This window comes from Meles meles, chromosome 21, assembly GCF_922984935.1.
Source record: "Meles meles chromosome 21, mMelMel3.1 paternal haplotype, whole genome shotgun sequence".
Taxonomy (NCBI): Eukaryota; Metazoa; Chordata; class Mammalia; order Carnivora; family Mustelidae; genus Meles; species Meles meles.
The window spans coordinates 24,842,659-24,864,397 of NC_060086.1; the positions used below are offsets into that span (position 1 = coordinate 24,842,659).

A 21,739-nucleotide genomic window follows, 5' to 3' on the forward strand; every position below is an offset into this window, starting at 1 on the left:
TGGAGCCTAAACCATTTGTTTATTAGCTTATAAGCCTAGTCAAGAAATAAATGATGCCTTTCAGTTTACCTGTGTATATTGCAGAGTGTCCTAGTTGATTTGTACTTTACATCTCTTACTCCAGATTCTCAAAGTGATAAATGCTGTTATCTTTTTACCCTTCTAAAGACCATTTGTGTTCCAGCATGTATCATTTCTTTGTGTGACATTTGGTTTGTTGATTGCGTAGTCTTGCTCTTCAACAATACCGAATGAAGAATATATTAAAAGAAATGCTTTGATTTCATAGAACTTCATGTTTACAGTGACCTGGTTGTAGTCACATTAACTCGTGGTTTTAGCTAGCAAGGTTTGCATTTCAGGTCATGTTGAAAGTTACGATTTAAGCCTCTCCTTTGCATTTTCACAAGTTAATGTGCACATAAAAAATTATTTATTATGTAAGTAATACATGTTAATATTTAAAAATCTTTAGTTTTCCCATTTTACTGTCTAGTTCAGCCTTACATTCAAAAACTCCAAGAGCTTGCAGACATTTTTAAGGAACCCATTACTATTTTGCAAGCGTTGTAGTTAACAAATATGTGTGAAAATCTGTCTTAGGGAATAATGCTCATGTTTGCTTATCACCATGGAAATCAAATGTAAATCATTGCCACTCACTTGCTCCTTCATATCTTTTTGTCCTTATTTTTTCCCCCTCAGGTCATAGTCCCTTCAGATTAAATGCTTGCTTTAACATTTACCAAATGATTTTAGATTTATGTTGATGATGGGGGAAATGGAAAATTCTTTAGACATAAGCGGGTGGGAAAGAGCTCAGGTAGACCTAATAGTCCCTCCCCCATCTAACTTCTTCATTTTTACATTCCTGGTGTAGAATCACTTGTCATGATAAAGAAGACATTGCTTTAAGTTGTGTGTGTGTGTGTGTGTGTATTACAGTGAAAACCCTAGTAAATGTCCTTGATAATTCAGCAACCTGACCTTTTTTCAGTGCTGTTCCTTGTGTAATTAAGTCTCCACTCCATCTCTGCATTGCAATCACTAGTCATCAGGTTCTAAGGTCCCAGTTTCCTGTGTCCTGTTGGGCAACCACGTGATAGAATTTGAGTGCTATTTCCTGGCATAGCAGGAGGTGGAAGAGCAGGGGAAGAAACATCAATCTAACCATGAATTTTATTTCCTTGTGTTGCTCACACTAAAAATGGAGAGGAAATCCAACTGGACAAGGCCTGAAAACAAGCTCCTTGATTGTGGGCACATAGCACAGAGTTGCCTGTTGAGTCCAAGGAGTCTGACATGTGACACATAGCGAACCTGAGACAAGAAGCTTTGTTGCTGTGGGTGACCTTTAGTGACCTATAAATTTTGCAGATTGCTCTACAGCACTCTATTATTGCTTCCTTTTTCTAAGTCACTAATTAGATCCTGATGATTTCCATGTGACACGGTGTGAGGACTATGAACTGCAGAGTGACCTTGCCGTGTGAGTTCATGAATACTGGGCTGTTTTAAGAATATCACAGTGTGCTTGGCATACTTGGCTCAATCTATTTTTTTAACAAAAACCCAATTGTAGATGCAATGATTTTTTGTGATTTTTTTGACTTGTCTTTAAGTCAAACCACAGCAATTTTGTTACTTAGGTTAATTTGGAAAAGAAATGTAAAATGTGCCTTTCTAATTCCAGTTTCAGTTTATTTGGTTTACTGGCCCAGTTTTGGTTAGGGGTTATTAAATGTTTAATTTTTTTAAACTGTAATTTTTATAAAAAAATGCAATTCATGGTTAAAAGAGTTCAAGCAGTTAGCAAGAGGGTATGCATGAAGATGTTCTCATTCATGCCAGTTCCATAGTCTTATTCGGGTCTCTTGAATATTCTTTTTTTTTTTTTTTTAAAGATTTTATTTATTTATTTGACAGAGAGAGATCACAAGTAGGCAGAGAGGCAGGCAGAGAGAGAGAGAGAAGCAGGCTCCCTGCTGAGCAGAGAGCCTGATGCAGGACTCGATCCCAGGACCCTGAGATCATGACCCGAGCCGAAGGCAGCGGCTTAACCCACTGAGCCACCCAGGCGCCCCTCTCTTGAATATTCTTAAGATAGTCTCTGCAAATATAACTCTGTGTGTACGTGAAAAAATTGATTATCTAATTAAATCCCCTTGTAAATCCTTTGGTTGCCTTTTTCCACTTTAGTGTATCTAGAAAATTACTCCTTACCAGCACATATGTACCTACATCGTCATCTGGATATAAGCAGTGTATGCTGGAGCTGGTTTTACTGGCTCTTGAGAGCTGATTATTGTATTGTTGTGAAGTTAGTGAAATAGTCATTGAACAGGGCTGTTATTGAAACTGACCATTGTATGGTCAATGGTGGGAGCACTTAAATATTGAAAATTGGCAAACACAATAGCCTTTCTCCTCTCCAGGGTGGTTGGTAAACATTTACCAGCACACCACTGGATATATAACTTTACTTGAGGAAGCCCCTGTTTATGTACTTTTAGGTACCAGCAGTTTGCTCTATAAATAATAGTGGAATGAACACACTCTTAGCAGGTCTTTGTACATGTGTAAGTATGGATCAGGTTGCTTTCTGCTTTAAGGAACAGAAGGAGCAGGGTGCCTGGGTGGTCAGCCAGTACTTGGTTTCGGCTCAGGTCCTGTTCTCAGAGTCTTGATATTAAGCCCCGTGTTGGGCTCCACGCCCAGCATAGAATCTCTTAAGACTCTCCTTCTCTCTTTGCCCCCCTCCCAACCCTCTTCGCTCTGTCTCTCTCTCTTTAAAAATGAAGAGTTTATTTTAGGAAAGCGATTCTATGGTTGGATTAATTCTGTTATACAGCTCTTCTGTTGAAGTTCAAAACCTGCTTTCCTTTCTTCATATTCAGTGTATTGGCATTCCTTTTAGAATTACAAAATGGCTAATGTAGTGCCAAATGTCATGTGTAGGCATTACAAAATCTTGAAGAGAGAGGGGCACCTGAGTGACTTAGGCAATTAACCTCCTGACTCTTGATTTCCACTCAGGTCATGATCTCAAGGTTGGAGCCCCACGTCAGGCTCTACACTACGTGTGGAGCCTTCTTAAGATTCTCCCTCTGTCCTTCCCCATTGCCCCCCCCCCAAGAAAAAAAATCTTGAAAAGAGAGGACCATTCTCCCCTATACATACATATATATATGTATATATATATATATATATTTTTTTTTTTTTAAATAAGTGAGGGAAACCTTCCTCAGAAATCTCCCCATCACTTTAGGGCCCATTGTAAAGGGTAGGGGCATATGTTCCTGCCCAGCAGCAACTGGTGAGGGGTATAGGACAGTCATGACACACTTTCTGGGTCTGGGAGAGAGTCCTCTGCCCTGAGCATATTTAGACGGTTGGACCGAGCTTACAATGAAGGTGGAAGGGAATTGGTACTCTTATGCCACAGAATATCTTCATTCATTTAAAAGTATTTACTGAGTGCCTAGATGCTGGAGATACAGCAAGTGGAAAACACACAGATACCCTTGCCCTCATGGAGCTTAGTTCTAGTGAGGAAGAAAGGAAACAAATGGCATGCTGTTGGTGATAAATGTTACAGAGAAATAAACTGTAAAAGCAAGAAAGGGACATCTGGAATTGGGGATGGGTTTGGGTGCTTTAATTTTATTTTTATTATTTATTTATTTTTAAAAGATTTTGTTTCTTTGAGACAGAGCGAGTGAGAGAACACAAGCTGGGGGGAGGGGTAGAGAGAGAGTGAGACCCAAACTACCCACTGAGCAGGGAGCCTGACAATGTGGGGCTCAATCCCAGGACGCTGGGATCATGACCTGAGTGAGCCACAGGCAGAGCCACCCAGGCACCCCCTGGTTTTTAACTTTTAAATTTTTTCCCCAGCTTTTGGGAAATTGACACATAAAAATTATATGTATTTAAGGTATGCAGCATGATGATTAATATGCATACATGTTGTGAATTATTGCTACAGTCTAATGCATTCATCACCTCGCATAGTTACCCCTTTTTGTGTGTGATAACACTTAAGATCTTTTTTTTTTTTTTTTAAAGATTTTATTTATTTATTTGACAGAGAGATCACAAGTAGGCAGAGAGGCAGACAGAGAGAGAGGAAAGGAAGCAGGCTCTCTGCTGGGCAGAGAGCCCGATGTGGGGCTCGATCCCAGGACCCTGGGATCATGACCTGAGCCGAAGGCAGAGGCTTTAACCCACTGAGCCACCCAGGTTCCCCTCTTTTTTTTTTTTTTTTTTTAGCAAACTTCAGATGTGCAGTATAGGGTTACTTACTGTAGTCTTCATGCTGTACGTTAGATCCCTAGAACTTACTGTCACTGGAAGTTTGTGCCCTTTGACCAGTGTCTCCCTATTTTCCCCACGCTCCAGCCCCAGGCAATCACTGTTCTACTGTCTGGTTCTACGAGTTTGACTTGTTTAGATTCCACATGTAAGTGGGATCAGCAGTATTTATCTTTCTGTGTCTGGCTTGTTTCACTTACCATAATGTCCTCCAGTTTCGTCCATGTTGTAGCAAATGGCTCTTTCATCGTAGTTTAGAATGAATGGTAGGTGTACATACCCAAGCAATTGATTTTTTTGTGTCTGTACTAATTTTGTAATCTTTTACATTTTTCAATTATTTTAGTGTCTCCAGTAGTTTCTGTATTGATTCTCTTGTTGTTCCTTGATACATCTACAAATGGTTTTGCTACTTACTTTCCATGTTTAGACTTTTTTGTCCAAGTGAAATGGTAATTAATTCCAGAAAATGTTTTTTAAGATGGTAGGGATTTTTATCTTATTTTTTACTTTAATGAGAATATTTCTACTTTATTATATGATGCTGTCTTTTGGCTTGAGATTGCTGTTGTTTGGCTTGAAATCATCTTCTAAATCTTGTTTCATTAAGAGCTTAAAAAGTCAGGAATCGCTGTTGAATTTTGTTACCTGTATCTTCAACATCAATGGAGATAGTCATTCTGTTTTTTTCTCCTTTGACTTGTTAAATTATTAGTATGTGTATACTGTGTATCCACCCTTGCATTTCTGGGCTTAGATGGGATAGTCTTCTTGTAATGCATTGCCAGATTGTATTTTAATGATTGATTTATATCTCATCTTTTATTTTTGGAGGGTGTTACCTTTGTCATGTTTTGGTATCAGTATTTTGCTGGCTTTGTAAAAAAATAATTTGGAAGTTTTTCCTCCATGCTCTGGAACACTTTAAATTGCATGTGTTCTCTGTTGTTGGAAAGTTTGGTAGAATTCTCCTGTGAAACCAGCGAGACTAGTGCCTGTTGAGAAGTAGCCTTTGGTAACTTTCTTACTTTCTTCTAGGGCCATTGTTCTGGTTAAATTAGGCATATTTAGTCTTAAAACTCCCATTATAAGTCTAAAGAGAAAAAAGCAAGACTGGTAAGACTGTTGCATGGAAAGAGCTTGGGCTCTGAGGCCCTGTTTGAAACATGGGCCTCTTGTTAAGGTTTGTGTTTCATCTCTAAGAGTGGGTCTAATCCTTACTTCAAGGTTCAGCCTGAGTATGAGTCTAATGTATAGGAGAGTGCCCTACCATGTCTGTGTCAGTGTTGATAATTTAATACATGTTAGATTTAGGTCATCCCATTCTGTCCTGTTACTTTGATTTTGTTTGTGGCTTTATTAATTCTATGTTCACAGTCCTTCAGTATTGAAATATTTGAAATATGTGTCCTTCAGGTCTGAGACCTCACTCTTCTCACAGTAACTATCATAATTTGATGACTTCCAGTAGGCATTGCAACTTTGTCTCAAAGTGTGCACTGCCCATTGGTTAGTGTGACTTGATCCCACAGAATCTTCACTCTTTGCCAGTGATCTAGGGGTCCCTGATTCACTCAGGTCTGATGTAGCAGACAAAAAGAAATTACTACTCTGGAAATCCTGCTAACCTCGGGGCGCCTGGGTGGCTCAGTGGGTTAAAGCCTCTGCCTTCGGCTTAGGTCACGATCCCAGGGTCCTGGGATCGAGCCCTGCATTGGGCTCTCTGCTCGGCAGGGAGTCCGCTTCCCCTTCTCTCTCTGTCTGCCTCTCTGCCTACTTGTGATCTCTGTCTGCCAAATAAATAAATAAAATCTTTAAAAAAAATCCTGCTAACCTCTCAGTATGTGGTTTAAGTGCCCTTTTCTAGAGGGTGGGGTGTGTAGTAGACACCAGAACCACATCTTTCTGGTTTCCCTCCTGTTGGGAATTGTTTCAGTATTATTCTCTTCTCATTGTCATGGGAAACTCAAATCTAAACAGAAAGCTGTAGTTTAATTTTTTCCAATGAAAATTCTAGATGCTCAGCTAGTAGGACAGTTACTGCCAGGGATTCAACCAACATTGCTTACAGTGAGGGGCGAGGGTTGATGGCTAGGGAGTGGAGTGTGCTTCATATCTCAGTTGACATACTAAAAAAATATTTTTCTATAGAAACAGTGTTCATGTATGTTCATATAAAGGTATTGGAGAGCCTAGTTTTTACTGGGCAGTGCTAGGTGTGGGATACAAGGATAATGAATAACTTGCTTCTAGTCTTAAGATACTTGCAGAATCATATAGAAGACAGATGGAAGCAGACAATGGCAGGATAGTCTGATAAGAAATATGACAAGTACTATGGGTATAGAGAAGGGAAGACCCATTAACTTCTAGGGGAGGTCATAGAAGGTTTCATTAAGAGGTGGCATTTGAGCTGTGTTTGTATCTGAGAAGGGTTTTACCAGGCAGAGGGCACAGCATATGCAAAAGCATGAGAGTGTGAACAAGATGGGATTAGGGAAGGACAAGGTCATTGTAACCCAAGAATGGCATGAAAGAAAGGCCTTTGACTGGGTAGTAGTCTAGCACCCAATAGATGTTGTTTGCTAGATGGATAAATAAAAGAAGAAATATTAATATATACATCAGTAACTGATCTATATGATCTCAGGGAATGTCACTACTTTTCCAAAGGAAAGTATATCCCATTTTCAGTTTAATCAGTAATCTTGGAAACACAGTCCATGTTGCGTTGGGTAAGGCTTATTCTAAATCAAATACTAATTTATCAGGGATTTTATCGGCTAGTTAAGTTACAGAAAGAACAGTGTATTTTCAGCCCTGGGAGTACCAAAGGGTAATGACTCCCAGAAATGAAAAGTAAATGATCTAATCTAACACTTTCCATTCACCTGGGTAATTAGTGCTTACGTTTTTGGTTTTTTTTTTTTTTTTTTTTGCCATCTAGCTTAGAAATTCACTTATTTCATCCACGCCAACAGTCTCAGAATAGAGCTATATACCCAGGAGAACACAAGACCATTTATTTTGGGTTACAGGAAGAAAACATTAACATTTCTCTTTCTATGACTTTTTAAGCCAGTTGTTTAATTTCTACTTTTGTGTGTCAGTTACACATATATGCACATGTACACACATACATATATACACACACACTACACCCAGCACATACGAATGCACAACATAGGCACTCACACAAATATATACAAGCACACATATAAAAGGAGTTGACTTGCTCCCTCCTCTCTCTCCTCTTCCCATTTTTTCGGGGCACATGTAATAACACATGTTATTACTGCCATCACTGCCAGACATTTTCACAGGGATCTTAAAATATTTTAAAATCCTGCTTGGGTTTTAATGATAGAATTTACCTCATTTATTTTATTTGATTTTATTTACTTACTTGACAGAGAGAGACACAATGAGAAAGGCAACAGAAGCAGGCTTCCCCGCCAAGCAGGGAGCCCGATATGGGGCTCCATCCCAGGACCCTGGGATCATGACCCTGTGCTAAAGGCAGAAGGTTAATGACAGAGCCACCCAGGCGCACCCCCCTCCCCGAATTCACCTCATTTAATAGGAGGTGTCTTAATTTCATGTCTTTTTTTTTTTTTTAAAGATTTTATTTATTTATTTGACAGACAGAGATCACAAGTAGGCAAAGAGGCAGGCAGAGAGAGAGGAGGAAACAGGCTTGCTGCGGAGCAGAGAACCCGATGCGGGGCTCGATCCCAGGACCCTGAGATCATGACCTGAGCCGAAGGCAGCGGCTCAATCCACTGAGCCACCCAGGCGCCCCTTAATTTCATGTCTTAAAAAAACATTTTAATGAAATAAAAATAGGTTGTAGTTCATTTTTAATAATGAATGCACACTTGTGGATACTTTTACATTTTTACAATGAGGTAGCTTTCAAAGAACAATCCATAGTATGTTTTCTCGGTGAGATGGTAATGATTCCGTAAACATCCTTGCTGGCCCCACCCCTTACCTGCTAATCCCCTCCTAAATCAGTTAAAAATCAATATTGTAAAGGCACAGGCAAGCCTTGCCCACTGCTTCCCTGGTGCTGCTGTTTGGCACAACACTGACATCTAGAGTTGGCTGGGGCTTCTGTGTTCTGAGGTTCTGAGGTTTTCTGTTTAACCTCCTGTGTCAGATCCTCTATATTTTAGCTATCATATTCTTACTCTCTTTTTTCACTTTTTGTTGGTAGCATGATGTAAGTCATTTTGCATACGCAGGCAGGAAAATGTGTACTCTACTGTTGCCCAGTGGCAATACCAGAAGAATAGTATTCGCTCCAAGGTACTTTGCAAGATGGTTTTTCGTCTTCCCTTTTTTTTTTTTTTAACTCAAATTTTGGCACTTCCCTTTCTTCTTCCCTGCCTCCCATCTTAGACTTGTTGGCCCATCCCTTCCTCAGCCATAAAGACAATTCATCCACCCAACAAGTGCGGAATGTGACTTCTAATTTTCAGGGTAGCAGTCCTCATGTACCTCATGTGTCAAATGACACATATATAGGAATATGTTAGGAAAATGGCAATTTTTAAAATGTTAGACTACTCAGAATTCTGGCAAGTTAGGAAAGTATTTTTCAGTTGTATTTTGTAGGGTTTTAGTATCTTGGCAATTACTGTTAGTGATAGTTTCCTTGTATATCCTTCCTTGTAGAGAATTGTCATTTCCATTTACCTTTGATTGTTTTTTTAAAGCCCGATGGGCGTATGTCCATTAAAACTGCCATAACTTCTGGATTTGGATTTTCAGTGACTTACTTGAAAATTAAAACATTTCTATGGTCTTTCATAGTTGGAAAGTGCTCTTCTGTTTTCGTAAGTGTTGCCTTTCTCCTGCAATAGTAAATGACAAGCCATATTTAAGGTCATATAAGCAATGATGCCCCATGGCAAGCAACATATTAATTAACATGCCCTCTTGCATTCTGTGTCCTAAGTAGCCTCCAGTAATCTTAGTGGTGCAGTTACTGTTCTTTCTGCATTTAGAGTAAGATGTGGGAACTGCAAATTACTTTTCTCTTTTCTTAGAGCATTTTTCTATTATTATATCTTAATAAGTATGTTAAGATTCTGTTCATTGCATTTTTGTTGTCCATATTGTTGTTGAAACAAAGGATTATTTGGCCTGCAGTATTTTCAGTCTGGAATTTGCTGTCTCTGTCCTCACAGTGTGCAATAACATGTGCCTCTGTGCTCTGTTGAAATTAGTTTTCTTGTTGAGATGCTGTTGGGGGAGTCCTGGGTTACATAATAGTACTTACTTTTAGACTTGTCTTCAAGACACTTATTTTGTATGTTTGCAGAAAAAGATGCTCTAGCCTCAGTAAGGAAAGAGTGAACAGGCATTTATAATTATGCAGAGTGGTATCTTAGGTGATTAGACCTTTTCTTTATGTATGTATATACACACTGAACTATGAAATGACTACTTAAACCACACTCTTTCCTGGATGAAAATCCTTTTTAAAAGTTGGATTAAGGGCGTCTGGGTGGCTCAGTGGGTTAAGCCGCTGCCTTCGGCTCGGGTCATGATCTCGGGGTCCTGGGATCGAGTCCCGCATCGGGCTCTCTGCTCCGCAGGGAGCCTGCTTCCCTCTCTCTCTCTCTCTGCCTGCCTCTCTATCTGCTTGTGATCTCTCTCTGTCAAATAAATAAATAAAATCTTTAAAAAAAAATAAATAAAAGTTGGATTAAAAAAGAAAACACCTCATATCAGACACTTGTTACATTTGCCCTCTTGGCAGCTTTTAAGAAAAATCCTTAGTTGTGTATAAGTTCATTATATTGTATACATTGTAATTTAAATCTGAGCAGCCTGATTGTGCGTGACGGGAACTTCATTATCTGTTCCACTAGCACTAAAACAGCGTCTTGTTGGGAAAACCTGTTGTATAGGACTTTAAAGAGACGCTGTCAGGTATATCACGAATAATATGAATGCATTCTTCCTGCCACTCTAACCCCAAAGACTGAGAAAGACTTGATTTTTATTTTAATTAGTTACTCTTTTCTACTGTGAATTTATTTCTGCCTTATTAGCAATAAGTGATGTGTTCTGTATAATGTGACCTGCAGTTGTTTGCAGCATTTCCTTACTGCCCACTACTGCATGCAAGGTACTGTGCAAGGATCTTTTAATCCACAAAAGCATCCAGTGTGTTTCTGAAAGATTCCGTGTCGCTAAGATGCCAGCTTGGTCTCTATTTAATATTGTTTCAGATGTCCTTTGTTATGTATTGAAACAGGTTCTGTATAAAAATGCATTCTGTGTGAAAGTCTCTTTCAGACTCCTCTAGAGGAAAACATGATGATTGATGGCTCGCTGGCGGCTTAGCTTTTCCAGTCAACATGCTTTGTGTCTGCATTACATCTCCTTGATATTTTACACTTACAGGTTGCTGTCTTGTTTCCACGTGTCTCTTACTATACAGTTCTTGAGCAATTTCCTGAAAAATACGCCGGGCGCTCTTCTTCTATAAACAGAAATGAGAACAAAATGCCTGTCTCTCTTAGGACTAGAAGAGTGATTATTGCATACACATCTGAGCTTTGTCTTTCTTTACTGCCACCAGTCAGAGTGATGGCCTGCCCCCACCCCCCAGCACATCTACACTCACCATTAACTCTTGTAGTCCGAGTGTGTTTGGTAGGGTTAGTGGTTGAGAATGATCATATTTAAATCATAGTTTACCACTTGAGATTATCCTTGAGTTTCTCAGTAATAAGAAATGGTATCTATGGTTGAAAGTTACCATGATGTTCTCTGTAATTTTTTCATTATTTCAGGTTTGAAATCATTACAACTAGCCACTGTTTAAAAGATATAAGCGTTGGGGGCACCTGGGTGGCTCAGTGGGTTAAAGCCTCTGACTTCGGCTCTGGTCATGATCTCAGGGTCCTGGGATCGAGCCCCGCATCAGGCTCTCTGCTCAGCGGAGAGCCTGCTTCCTCCTCTCTCTCTGTCTGCCTCTCCGCCTACTTGTGATCTCTGTCTGTCAAATAAATAAAATTCTTTAAAAAAAAAAAAGGATATAAGCGTTGGGCTGTACCTTTTGTGAATCTTCTGTTTCTTTGTTTCTTAAAGAGTTAGATTTTGACTGTCAAGAAAAAAGGAAAGTCTTATAAGACATTTTATGTACCCAAAACCGTTGTGGCAGATATCTTCTACCATATTAAGATTAAACTAATTCAACATTTAAGTGATATACAGTAAGAGTTAATGTCTATGTAATTTCCGAGATGCTTTTATTATATTAATAAAATAACAGTTCATATTGATGTTGATTCTAGGCTGTGTCATGATCCTAATATAGCATATATGTACCCCCTCTTATAGCCTATGAACAGCCAGAAGATATTCCTTCCCAAAAACTTTAGGCCTTTTACAAATTTTTTTTTTTAAAGATTTTATTTATTTATTTGACAGAGAGAGATCACAAGTAGGCAGAGAGAGTGAGAGGGAAGCAGGCTCCTTGCCGAGCAGAGAGCCCGATGCGGGACTCGATCTCAGGACCCTGAGATCATGACCTGAGCCGAAGGCAGCAGCTTAAACCACTGAGCCACCCAGGCGCCCCCCTTTTACAAATATTTTAAGGCAGCTTCTCATCTCTTTGTTAACCCCTTTTTGCTCTTAAAGGCTGTTCATAGGCCTTTTATAGATAACAGTAATGCTTCCCATTGGAAAGATCGCATATAAGATAGTTATAGAGAAGGATTTCTTATTCTCATATGACTGGTTTTAAAGAGAAAACATTGCAAGTTTTGTACTCTGGTTAGTAATAATTTCAGTGATGAGAGTTTACACTTCCATAGACCGTTCCTGCAGGTGGTGTTTCCTGCAGATGTACAGAAGATTGTTAATTAGGTGAGCTCTTTCTGAGGCTCACATGTGGAGAGATGGAAGTTATTTCCTTAGGATAATATTCCAGGCTATAGGGACATCTAGTGCAAAGAAATTGGACTTACTTTGGAGAGGATTACGAAGATCACGAGTGCACCAGTGATGTAGATAGAGAGCAGTGATAGAATGGCTATCAGGAGGCTGTGTAGTCTGTGCAGTTCCTTCATTTCTTTGTTAATTACAAAAACAGAAAGAGCCACAGTCATTATTGAAACATATTATTGCAAGTACATGCATGAAGTGCAACTGGAGCTCCAAGTGTTAGAGGTGAGACGTGAGCTGCTCCGCTTAGCTAGTCGTTTAAAAATTTATTCAGGGTCTCCTGATTCAGAAGACCCTCAAGGATGTGATAGAACTGAAACCAGTTCATCATTTCTCTAAAAATACTAAATATACTAAAATTGTTACTTTTGAAAACTAAAAAAAAATTAAATTCAATTAATTACTTGCCATAATACTAAGAATCATTTTTTTATAAAACATTATTTGAAGTTAGATAAACATTTTGGGACAGTTTGTGCAAGGGCATTTAAAATTTCTTTTGGTAGAAATGGTGTACAAGGATCACCAACAGTCTGTTCATGGAGTTAGGATATTTTTGCTATGTGTTTGTGAATGCTGGCATTTATAACCTTGAACTGTTTCGTATACACAGCTGAATAGTGCATTCCGTACAAGGATCTGAGAAGCCCATATGTTGAGAATCTCAGGGCCTACTACACCCATAAACGACAGGCACTGTTAAGCATGCGCCTTCTTTTCTAATAAAGTTTTGGAGGTAGAATTATTGAATCTATATTCACATTCTGAATTTCTCCCTCCTTGCAGCAAGTGTCCGGTGCTCTGGGTGGGGATAGAGCAACATGTGTTGTCTTCAATTACCTGATTATTTGAAGCACAAAATACAATTAGAAATGTAATTATTATCTGAACAATCTGTACTTTCCAGCGAAATAGCCCATAGATGCTCATCCTGTGAACTCAGTTTGTACAGCATACATTTTTGTAACAGATTAACCACCTCTGTAAAATTTTTTAAAAAGTTTCAAGTGCTAGGGGCGCCTGGGTGGCTCAGTGAGTTAAGCCTCTGCCTTCTGCTCAGGTCATGATCTCAGGCTCCTGGGATCAAGCCCCTCATCTGGCTCTCTGCTTAGGGGGGAGCCTGCTTCCCTCTCTGTCTGCCTGCCTCTCTGCATACTTGTGGTCTCTGTCTGTCAAATAAATAAATCAAATCTTAAAAAAAAAGTTTCAAGTGCTAAATTTGGAGCCCTGTCAAAGAGGCAGGAAATCGCTCTGTCTTAGTTATACTTCCATTTCTGTTCTTAGAGAAGAATCTGTCTTCACATGAACTTAAAGTTTTGAGAAATTTCATCTCTTTACAGAATATTTTTAGTTTTGGCTGACATTTTTTGTAGACTAATACAAGTCTCCAAAGTTGTATATTTGTTCTAATATCTGTAGCTGGCATTTATTTAAGCATACTTGCTATAAGCCAGGCATCATCAAAAGTGTTTTATGTGTGTTAACTCACTTATAATTTATCTTACAGGTGAGCGTAAACTAAGGCTAAATAACTAAGGGGTACCAAAAACCCAAGCAGAAATTATAATACAGGATGATCTCGGGTCTCTAAAGTCCTATTTTAAAATGGTAGGGCTGGTTGATTTTGAGTTATTGTTTTAATGATTTCAGTGTTCATCGTACCAGAGTCCTTTTTAACGGAAGAGAGCCAAAAAAGTCAAGGACTATTTCCTTTCTCTTCTTTTCCCCAGAATCGTGTGAAGCTTTTTTCCTGAAATTTCTTTCTTTTCTATTCTTTTTTTTTTTTTTAAGATTTTATTTATTTATTTGACAGACAGAGATCACAAGTAGGCAGAGAGGCAGGCCGAGCAGAGAGCCCGATGGAGGGGCTCGATCCCAGGACCTCGAGATCATGACCTGAGCCGAAGGCAGAGGCTTAACCCACTGAGCCACCCAGGCGCCCCCCCCCCCCGAAATTCCTTAATTTCTTGATTTGTTGGATGTAGCTGGGTTCAGTACCCTCACTTGAATGAGGACGTTGTCATAGGTTTTAGCAAATCTCAAGAAGCCGGTGTCACACTGATCCCTTTCTGTTCTTCTGGCCACGCAGACCGAGTGGAGTCAGAGGTCCCGCGGTGGCTTCTCAAATTTATATTTATTCTCCATACTGCCTTTTTTTTCTTCCTGGGTCCAATTTATTGGTCACTTAGGCTTTATTCTAGATGGTGCAGTGCCAGCCCAGTTCCTGAACCAGCTGCTCACTAATCATCCCAAGTTTCCCTTTGGACTTGACACATTACCAGTCACTGTCATTCACAAAAGGAGGACCTGTTGGCCAGCCTGCACTAGGAGAGTCTGGACGCAGAGTGAGAGAGAGCCCTGACTTTGTGTCTGTGGAGGCTGGGAGATGGGATTGGAATAGTGCTCCAATGCCGACGTCCTGTCCGCTTGTGTCAGACCACGCCCTTCCCTGGCTAGGGTATTGAGTTAGTACATCTGTTTCTTCATCCCTGCATATAAGTGATGTAATCATTGAAAGGGCTGGGCAAAGCCTCAGCTGACTGACCTCTTACCACCAGTGTGGTCCCTTCTCCAGTCCGCTTAGCTCCTGGTTGCTTTGATCTGGGAAAGGCGATTCCACAGATGTAGATGGCGCTGTCATTCGGACTCACCCTGTTTATAGTGAGGGAGACTTCTCCCTCGGTCAGGGCTTCCTTCACGGTGAATTTGCCTGCATCGCCGGTGCATCCATCCGAGCAGAGGTTCTCAGGCTGGTCCGCACCATAGCGAAACCACAGGCTTTTTGGCTGCCCTGAAGTGCACCCGTTGTAGGAGAAGGAACACTGAATGGTCACGGCCCCTTGAGTGTGGGCCACTTCGAGGTAAGGCGGTTGATGGACAAGGACCATACAGTCTTGCGCGGCACCTGTGGGAGGAAGCACATGAGCCACGTTTAGTGGGCCTCTCGCTTCCCTTTGCCTGTGCTTCTATTCTGAGGACATTTTGGGGCTAGGGAATTCCAGATTCCTTTCTTTTTCTTACACCGTCCTTAGCACAAACAAGACTACAATAGTAAGACCGCAGTGCCCCTCACCTTTCCTGAGTCTCCACACTCGCTGAGCTTACCCTGCTGTTGGCTGTGCTGTCTGAGTACTTGAGGTGGCAGCAGATCTGGAGTCAGGAATTTGGGGTCCCCAAGTTTGCTCTTGGTGTCCTTACAAGCTTTCCTTTGATCTATACCCCTGGCCTCGCAGGGGCACTGTGGTCAGTGTGGTAATGGGTATCGAAGCACCTCATGCAAGTGTCCCTGTTGACTGAGCTCATGAACTGAGGGACTTGTTTTTTCTTTTTTGGCCTTGTGGGGGGTTGGGATTGCTAGGAATTCATGGCAGGCCACAATTATCCCTTTGTAAGCCTGTTTGTCCCTACGGGGAGACATAAAAGACTAGGTCCACACCTGGGGAAATAGAGCCCTGGCTTAGCCTCCAGCATATTTGGTTACCAAGCAGAGGCCTAATGAGTTAGCTGTGCCCCCGTAAGCAGATCTGATTTCTTCCCGGCACCAGCATCCTGCTTTGTAGTCCCTTGTAGCTTCTGTCTTGTTTGATGAACAGTGTTGTGATAAAGAGCACAGACTCGAGTTCGGGTCCCAGCCCTGTGGTCGGTAGCGAAGTGGGGATCGTATATGCAGCATGGAGTTGGCAGAAGGTTTAAGTGAGGCCGCTGATGCATGAGGAATACTTACTCAGCTAAACCTTAGTAAGAATTTAATAAAAGGTAACTCTGCTGCTGCGCCTGCCTCCACTTCTCCTGCCCCATGGTGTCACGTGCCCGTTTTAGGGATAATTGTGGGCATCTCAGTGGGTGTTAGCGGGCCCGGGACTAGACACCCCATCCGGTGCTTCCTCTGTTGCGTGCTTTATTCAAGTTATGCTGGCTGGGTCCCCACTTTGGCCTTCTAACCTCAGGCCCCTGAAGTGGAAAGCACTGTAGTGTTTCCGAATGGGAAACTCTGCCCTGAACCCTCTTTGGGGTAAGGGAGGGTTTACGCAAAATCATATTGGTTGAGACAAATTGGAATTTATGCAAGTTTTTAGTTTGACTTCTGCCTGGTTATGTGTTCCAAATGGTCTTATTGTCTGAGTTTGGCCTTTGCTACTGTAAATAAAATTGAAAAGTAATCCAAGTGGTCTGATGCTTGAATTTGAGAAAGGATTTTTGTTTTGTTTTGTTTTTTGACTTAACGGTTTTTTTTAGTCTTCATTCAGAACAGAAGAGAAATTAAAAATAGAATGATGGCATTTGTGATGCAAATATATTCTTGCCACGTTTTAATTTTAGTATATGTACAATCTGAGATGAGCTGGAAGTGTTTTAGTGACCTGATAAATATAGACCAGAGGAGAGGGTAAGGTCACCTGGAGAAGGACTAGCAGGCTCCTTACTCGCCTGCTGCTGAGGGATTGGACTCACTCCTAAGTCCGGTAATTACAGCCTTACGTCTCCTACTCAGAGGCCGCCCCCTTAGCAGCACGATGAACACTTTGCACATTATAATGATCTGTATATATCGGGGGTTTCAAATGGAGGTGGTCCTGCCAAGATCCAACAGTTAGCCAGCAGCATCTCAGTCGGAGTCCTCTTTCAGATAGAGTCTTAAAGGGAAGTTGACTTTTAAGACATTTTGGAGAACTAATGTCCCAGGGAAGAAGAAATATTTGCAACTTTGGAGTTTCATGTCTCCAGTCATTTCCGACTTCTGCGCTGTTCGCATTGACTGTGGGAGAAGAGCCGGCAACAGTTTCCTTTGAGAGCTCTGACCTGTGAGGAAATGGCTGCCCCTCCCCCACACCAGTGACACAGCGTCTTGGCCAAAGAGAGAAGTTTGGATAATGGGTCACACCAAGCCTAGTCCTGCAAGAATTTCTGTTTAAGGATTCTCTTATCCTAGAGGATTCTTTTTATTATTTTTTTCCCCCGATGCAGGACCCTCTGAAAAGTTTGAAAGTTTATCTTCTTGGGAATAAAAAAGATCGCTTTGGGCCCCCCCCCCCCGGGTGGCTCAGTTGGTTAACTGTCTGACTCTTGATTCTCTCTCCCCTCCCCTCAGTCTCTCTCCTGCCCCCCTCAAAAAAATCACTTTACTGTGATCCAAGCTGGAAAATAAGTAGAAAACTGATTTTTGACACTTCACATGGAGAATTTCAAGCATGCACAGAAGCAGCAGGCTAGCACAGTGAACTCTCTCCTGCTCGTCCCAGTCTTGTCTTTCTTCTTCCCCGACCTCACCACTCCTTCACTCCCCCACACCTGCTCCTTCACTCCCCCCACCTGCTCCTTCACTCCCCTCAACCTGCTCCTTTACTCCCCCCCACCTGCTCCTTCACTCCTCCCACCTGCTCCTTCACTCCCCCCCACCTGCTCCTTCACTCCCCTCAACCTGCTCCGTCACTCCCCCCACCTGCTCCTCCACTCCTCCCACCTGCTCCTTCACTCCCCCCCCCCCCCACCTGCTCCTTCACTCCCACATGATTTTTAGGGTGAGTCTCAGATATTCTCTCTTCACATCTGTCAGAACATATCTTTAAAAGATAAGGATTCTTCTTTAAAATAATACTAATGAAAATAGTTTATGAAAAGCATTTATATGGATTAGGAAAAAAAAAAAATCAGAGTATTACTGAAATGACCCGTAGTCCTTGTGCCCAAAATAACAGTTGTTAACATTTTTTATATACTTCTTTACAGATGAGGAAAAAAAAATTTTTTAAAGATTTTTTATTTATTTGACAGAGAGAGAGAGAGAACACATGTAAGAGCAGCAGGCAGAGAGAGAGGGGGAAGCAGGCTCCCTACTGAGCAGAGAGCCTGATGTGGGGCTCGATCCCAGGACCCTGGGATCATGACCTGAACTGAAGGCACATTAACCCACTGAGCCACCCAGGTACCCTGAGAAAAAAGTAATTTTAAGAGCATTTGCTACCTTTCCTGTTCTGTGGTGCAGACTTTGTGAGCAACTCTGAGATTATTAGCTTTTTTTTTTTTTTTTTAAGATTTTTATTTATTTATTTGACAGAGAGAGAGATCACAAGTAGGCAGAGAGGCAGGCAGAGAGAGAGGAGGAAGCAGGCTCCCTGCTGAGCAGAGAGCCCAATGCGGGGCTCGATCCCAGGACCCTGAGATCATGACCCGAGCCGAAGGCAGTGGCTTAATCCACTGAGCCACCCAGGTGCCCCCTGAGATTATTAGCTTTATTACAACTGTGCTGAGATGGATTATTATTTAAAAAAAATTTTTTTTAAATTTATTTGACAGATCGGAAGTAGGCAGAGAGGCAGGCAGAGAGAGAGGAGGAAGCAGACTCCCTGCCTAGCTTAGAGCCTGATGCGGGACTCAATCCTGAGATCATGACTTGAGCTGAAGGCAGAGGCTTAACCCACTGAGCCACCCAGGCACCCGATGAGATGGATTATTAAAACCACTTTCTCCTTAATAGAGGAAAAAGTCAATAGAGGCAGAATTTTAAAACTATATCTAGGGGTGCCAAGTCATGATCCTGGAGTCCCGGGATCGAGTCCCATATCAGGCTCCCTTCTCGGCAGGGAGTCTGCTTCTCCCTCTGACCTCTCCCCTCTCATTCTCTCTCTCTCTCTCTCATTCTCTCTTTATCTCTCTCAAATAAATAAATAAAATCTTCAAAAAATATATATATATATCTAGTATGGGATGGTTATGCTCTATGGAAGGAGTCATAGCAGCTTTTTTTTTTTAAATGACAGGTACTTTTTAATTTCGGAAATCTGGCTTTTCAGACACCTTATTCTTTTTTTTTTTTTTTAAGATTTTATTTATTTATTTGACACACGGAGATCACAAGTAGGCAGAGAGGCAGGCAGAGAGAGGAGGAAGCAGACTCCCTGTTGAGCAGAGAGCCTGATGCGGGGTTTGATCCCAGGGTGCTGGGATCATGACCTGAGCCGAAGGCAGAGGCTTTAACCCACTGAGCCACCCAGGCACCCCAAGACACCTTATTCTTTGAAAATGTTCAGCAGTTATTGTGTATGCCTGTCATGTGCAGTGCATGTTTGCCTGTGCGGACACGACATTGTTGATGTAAGCACATGCAATTTTAAGAACTTTTTCACCCCTTTGTTTGGTGAGGTGCTCTTCTCTGAATCAGCAAGGGGAATTGTCAAGGTTACTCTGAGACTTCTCAGCTGTCCTGTTACTACCTATTTATCTTGTTGTAAAAGACCATTTCCATAGCATTAGACATTTAAAAATTAATCTGCAGGGGCTTTAAATAGAAATGCATTAGGTGAGGAATAGTTATTGGTTAGATAAAATGGAGGAGGAGAGAAAGAAACTTACCGACATAAGAGAGAATCAGGCTGATTTCCAGGCCGAGAATGATCCTGCCTCCCGTCACAGTCTCCATCTCTTGGGGTGTGTGCATGTGATGGGGGAGACTGTGCATTTGAAGGGAGTTGGCTCTTTTTTTTTTCCTGCGTCTTTAGAAAAGAAGAACTGAATAGAGGAACTCTTATTAAGGAACCATAACCTGAAACTTTTCGAAATTGTGTAAAAGATTGTTTGTAACTCAGTTTCACCACTTAAGAGTTGAGATTTTAGCCTAGAGCACATTTCTGAATGTTCATATGGTAAATTTTTTCTTGGACTTTTAGATGTTTTGAGGGAGATTTTCACTTCCATGTGGTGTGTATTCCCAGGAAAGAGTATTGTTTGACAGGTAATTGGTACTTTAAATTTCCAGGGTAGTTTGGTTGATGATCCTGGGGACCTACTATGTGCTCAGTGCTGGACCAGCAACACTGGAAAGTTGGAAGAAGTAGAAGGAAGTGTCTTTGTATAGCGAGAAGAGAAAAATTAGTGAACAGTACCCTGTGGTACGGTGAAGAAACATGTTGGTGATACTAACTAGTTGTACCTCAGCTTTGTGTAACCCCTTGTTAATGTGTTGTTGAAACCAAGTGTGGACCCTCTGTCGAGATTCCTTCCTAACCTCTTCTCCTGCCCCACAGAGGCCTCATCAGTTGGGTTTTTCCCTGGAAGCAGCAAAAATGGACTCAGGCTGACTTCAGTGAGAGGGAGGTGATGAAAGGATTCAGGGGTAGCTCACACAGTCATGGGAGGATTGGAGAATCCTGTGGGGTCTACAGCAAAGACAGACGCCTCAGTTCGTGCTGTGAAACTGATCTGAAGGGTGTACTGCTGCTGCCCAGCACTAGGGACCGTGGCACAGGCCACACTCAGTTGTTCACACCACCTGATGCCGCCCCAGCTGCAGTCTCATGGACACTGCTCTGCCCCCCGAGGAAGGAGCCTCTGTCCCACTTCTCTGGGTCACTTGCTCTTCATTCCATGTCTCAGGAGAGTGTGTCTGAGCTTGGGTCATGCGCTGGTGCCTGCCTTCGCTGCAGGAAGCTATTTCCCCGGGCTTTGTCTCCCACAAGACTCCAGGAAGACGGTTCAGGTGCGGGGCCACCAAGAAGAGAAAAGTCTTTCCGTTGTAGTGAATGTACTCTTGGAACCTACTGATCATGTATTTTCTCACAGAAAGCTACTCTCTGTATGAAGTTAGTAATACTTTTAATATGTGTGCATTTTTTTTTAACATCATAGGACCTAAAGGCACCCCAGAATTGACATATACCATTATCTTTGTGTCCACGTGTATAGCCAATGTGTGTAGCTACACAGCGTTGGCCACGTGTGTAGCCAATGCTTAGTGTGAACTTGAAGACCTGGAGACCTTATCCAGGCACCCCTACCCCTGCTCCACAGGCATCTGACACTCATGGGCTTGGAAATGACATACAGACTTCATCCACTAGTCCAAGAAATGCTAGGCTGACCCAGTCGTTCTCGCGCTCTACCTCTCCCTGGTTTTAGAGCTTAACTTATATAAAATTGTTATGAAAAGTTAAGAAGTAGATCCCATCACCTTCCCTTGAAAAATACACTGATGATCTGTCTTTATAAAGAAAACCTTATGAGTCCGTTTTCAGCCTGATAAACCTTTCTCGTTAATACATTTACTACATTACGGGTATGTTTCTTGCATTTATCCCTAAACCTTCTTTCACATTTTGTGGGTAACTCTGCTTCCGTATTTGTGTGTTTAATGTGGAGTTCTCCAGAATCATAAACACTTACAACCCTGTTGGTCTCCTGGAGGGTAATATCTAAAACTGTCAGAGAAGGTAAAAGTGTGGGCTTTGGATCCACATAAACCCGGGGTTACATTTCTGCTCTTACCCTCACTAACCTTGCAAGCTTGGGCGAGTTCCTCAGCCCTCGGGGTCCATACTTTGTCTCTGCCCTCCTCCTCAGGAGGTGTCAGGGGATGAGTCATCGAAGCACCCTGTGCTTGGCACATACCAAGTCGCTGGCAAATACTATTCTTCCTCCCTTCTCTCTTTGAATAACTTAACTTGTTCAAGAATTTAACTTAATG

At 41.7% G+C, this 21,739-nt stretch overlaps 2 protein-coding genes across 5 annotated transcripts in view; one reads left to right on the plus strand and one right to left on the minus strand.

Annotated features, from left to right (window-relative positions):
• The window catches only part of METTL9 (methyltransferase like 9), a 48,652-nt gene that overhangs the window by 26,188 nt on the left and 725 nt on the right, over positions 1 to 21,739 (plus strand). The window lies entirely within an intron of this gene.
• Positions 8,158 to 21,737, minus strand: IGSF6 (immunoglobulin superfamily member 6). 2 transcript variants are annotated; one of them, XM_045994104.1, is made up of 6 exons: positions 19,633 to 21,737; positions 14,828 to 15,187; positions 12,306 to 12,409; positions 11,390 to 11,437; positions 10,733 to 10,813; positions 8,158 to 9,173 (listed from the first exon to the last, which is right to left on the minus strand). In XM_045994104.1, exons 1-6 carry the CDS (start codon positions 19,736 to 19,738, stop codon positions 9,117 to 9,119), a joined length of 756 nt encoding a protein of 251 aa, XP_045850060.1. In that variant the 5' UTR covers positions 19,739 to 21,737; the 3' UTR covers positions 8,158 to 9,116. The 2 variants fall into 2 exon arrangements, with proteins under 2 accessions (XP_045850060.1, XP_045850061.1); XM_045994105.1 differs by lacking the exon at positions 11,390 to 11,437.

What these genes read in the sequence shown, in the direction of transcription:
- IGSF6 (XM_045994104.1), bottom strand. Translation starts at nt 19,738, where the DNA reads ATGCACAGTCTCCCCCATCACATGCACACACCCCAAGAGATGGAGACT. An exon ending in GACCACACTGGTGGTAAGAG is followed by an intron (nt 12,410 to 14,827) that starts GTCAGTCAGCTG and finishes TAATTAACAAAG; the next exon opens with AAATGAAGGAACTGCACAGA. An exon ending in TCTTCGTAATCCTCTCCAAA is followed by an intron (nt 11,438 to 12,305) that starts GTAAGTCCAATT and finishes TTTTCTTGACAG; the next exon opens with TCAAAATCTAACTCTTTAAG.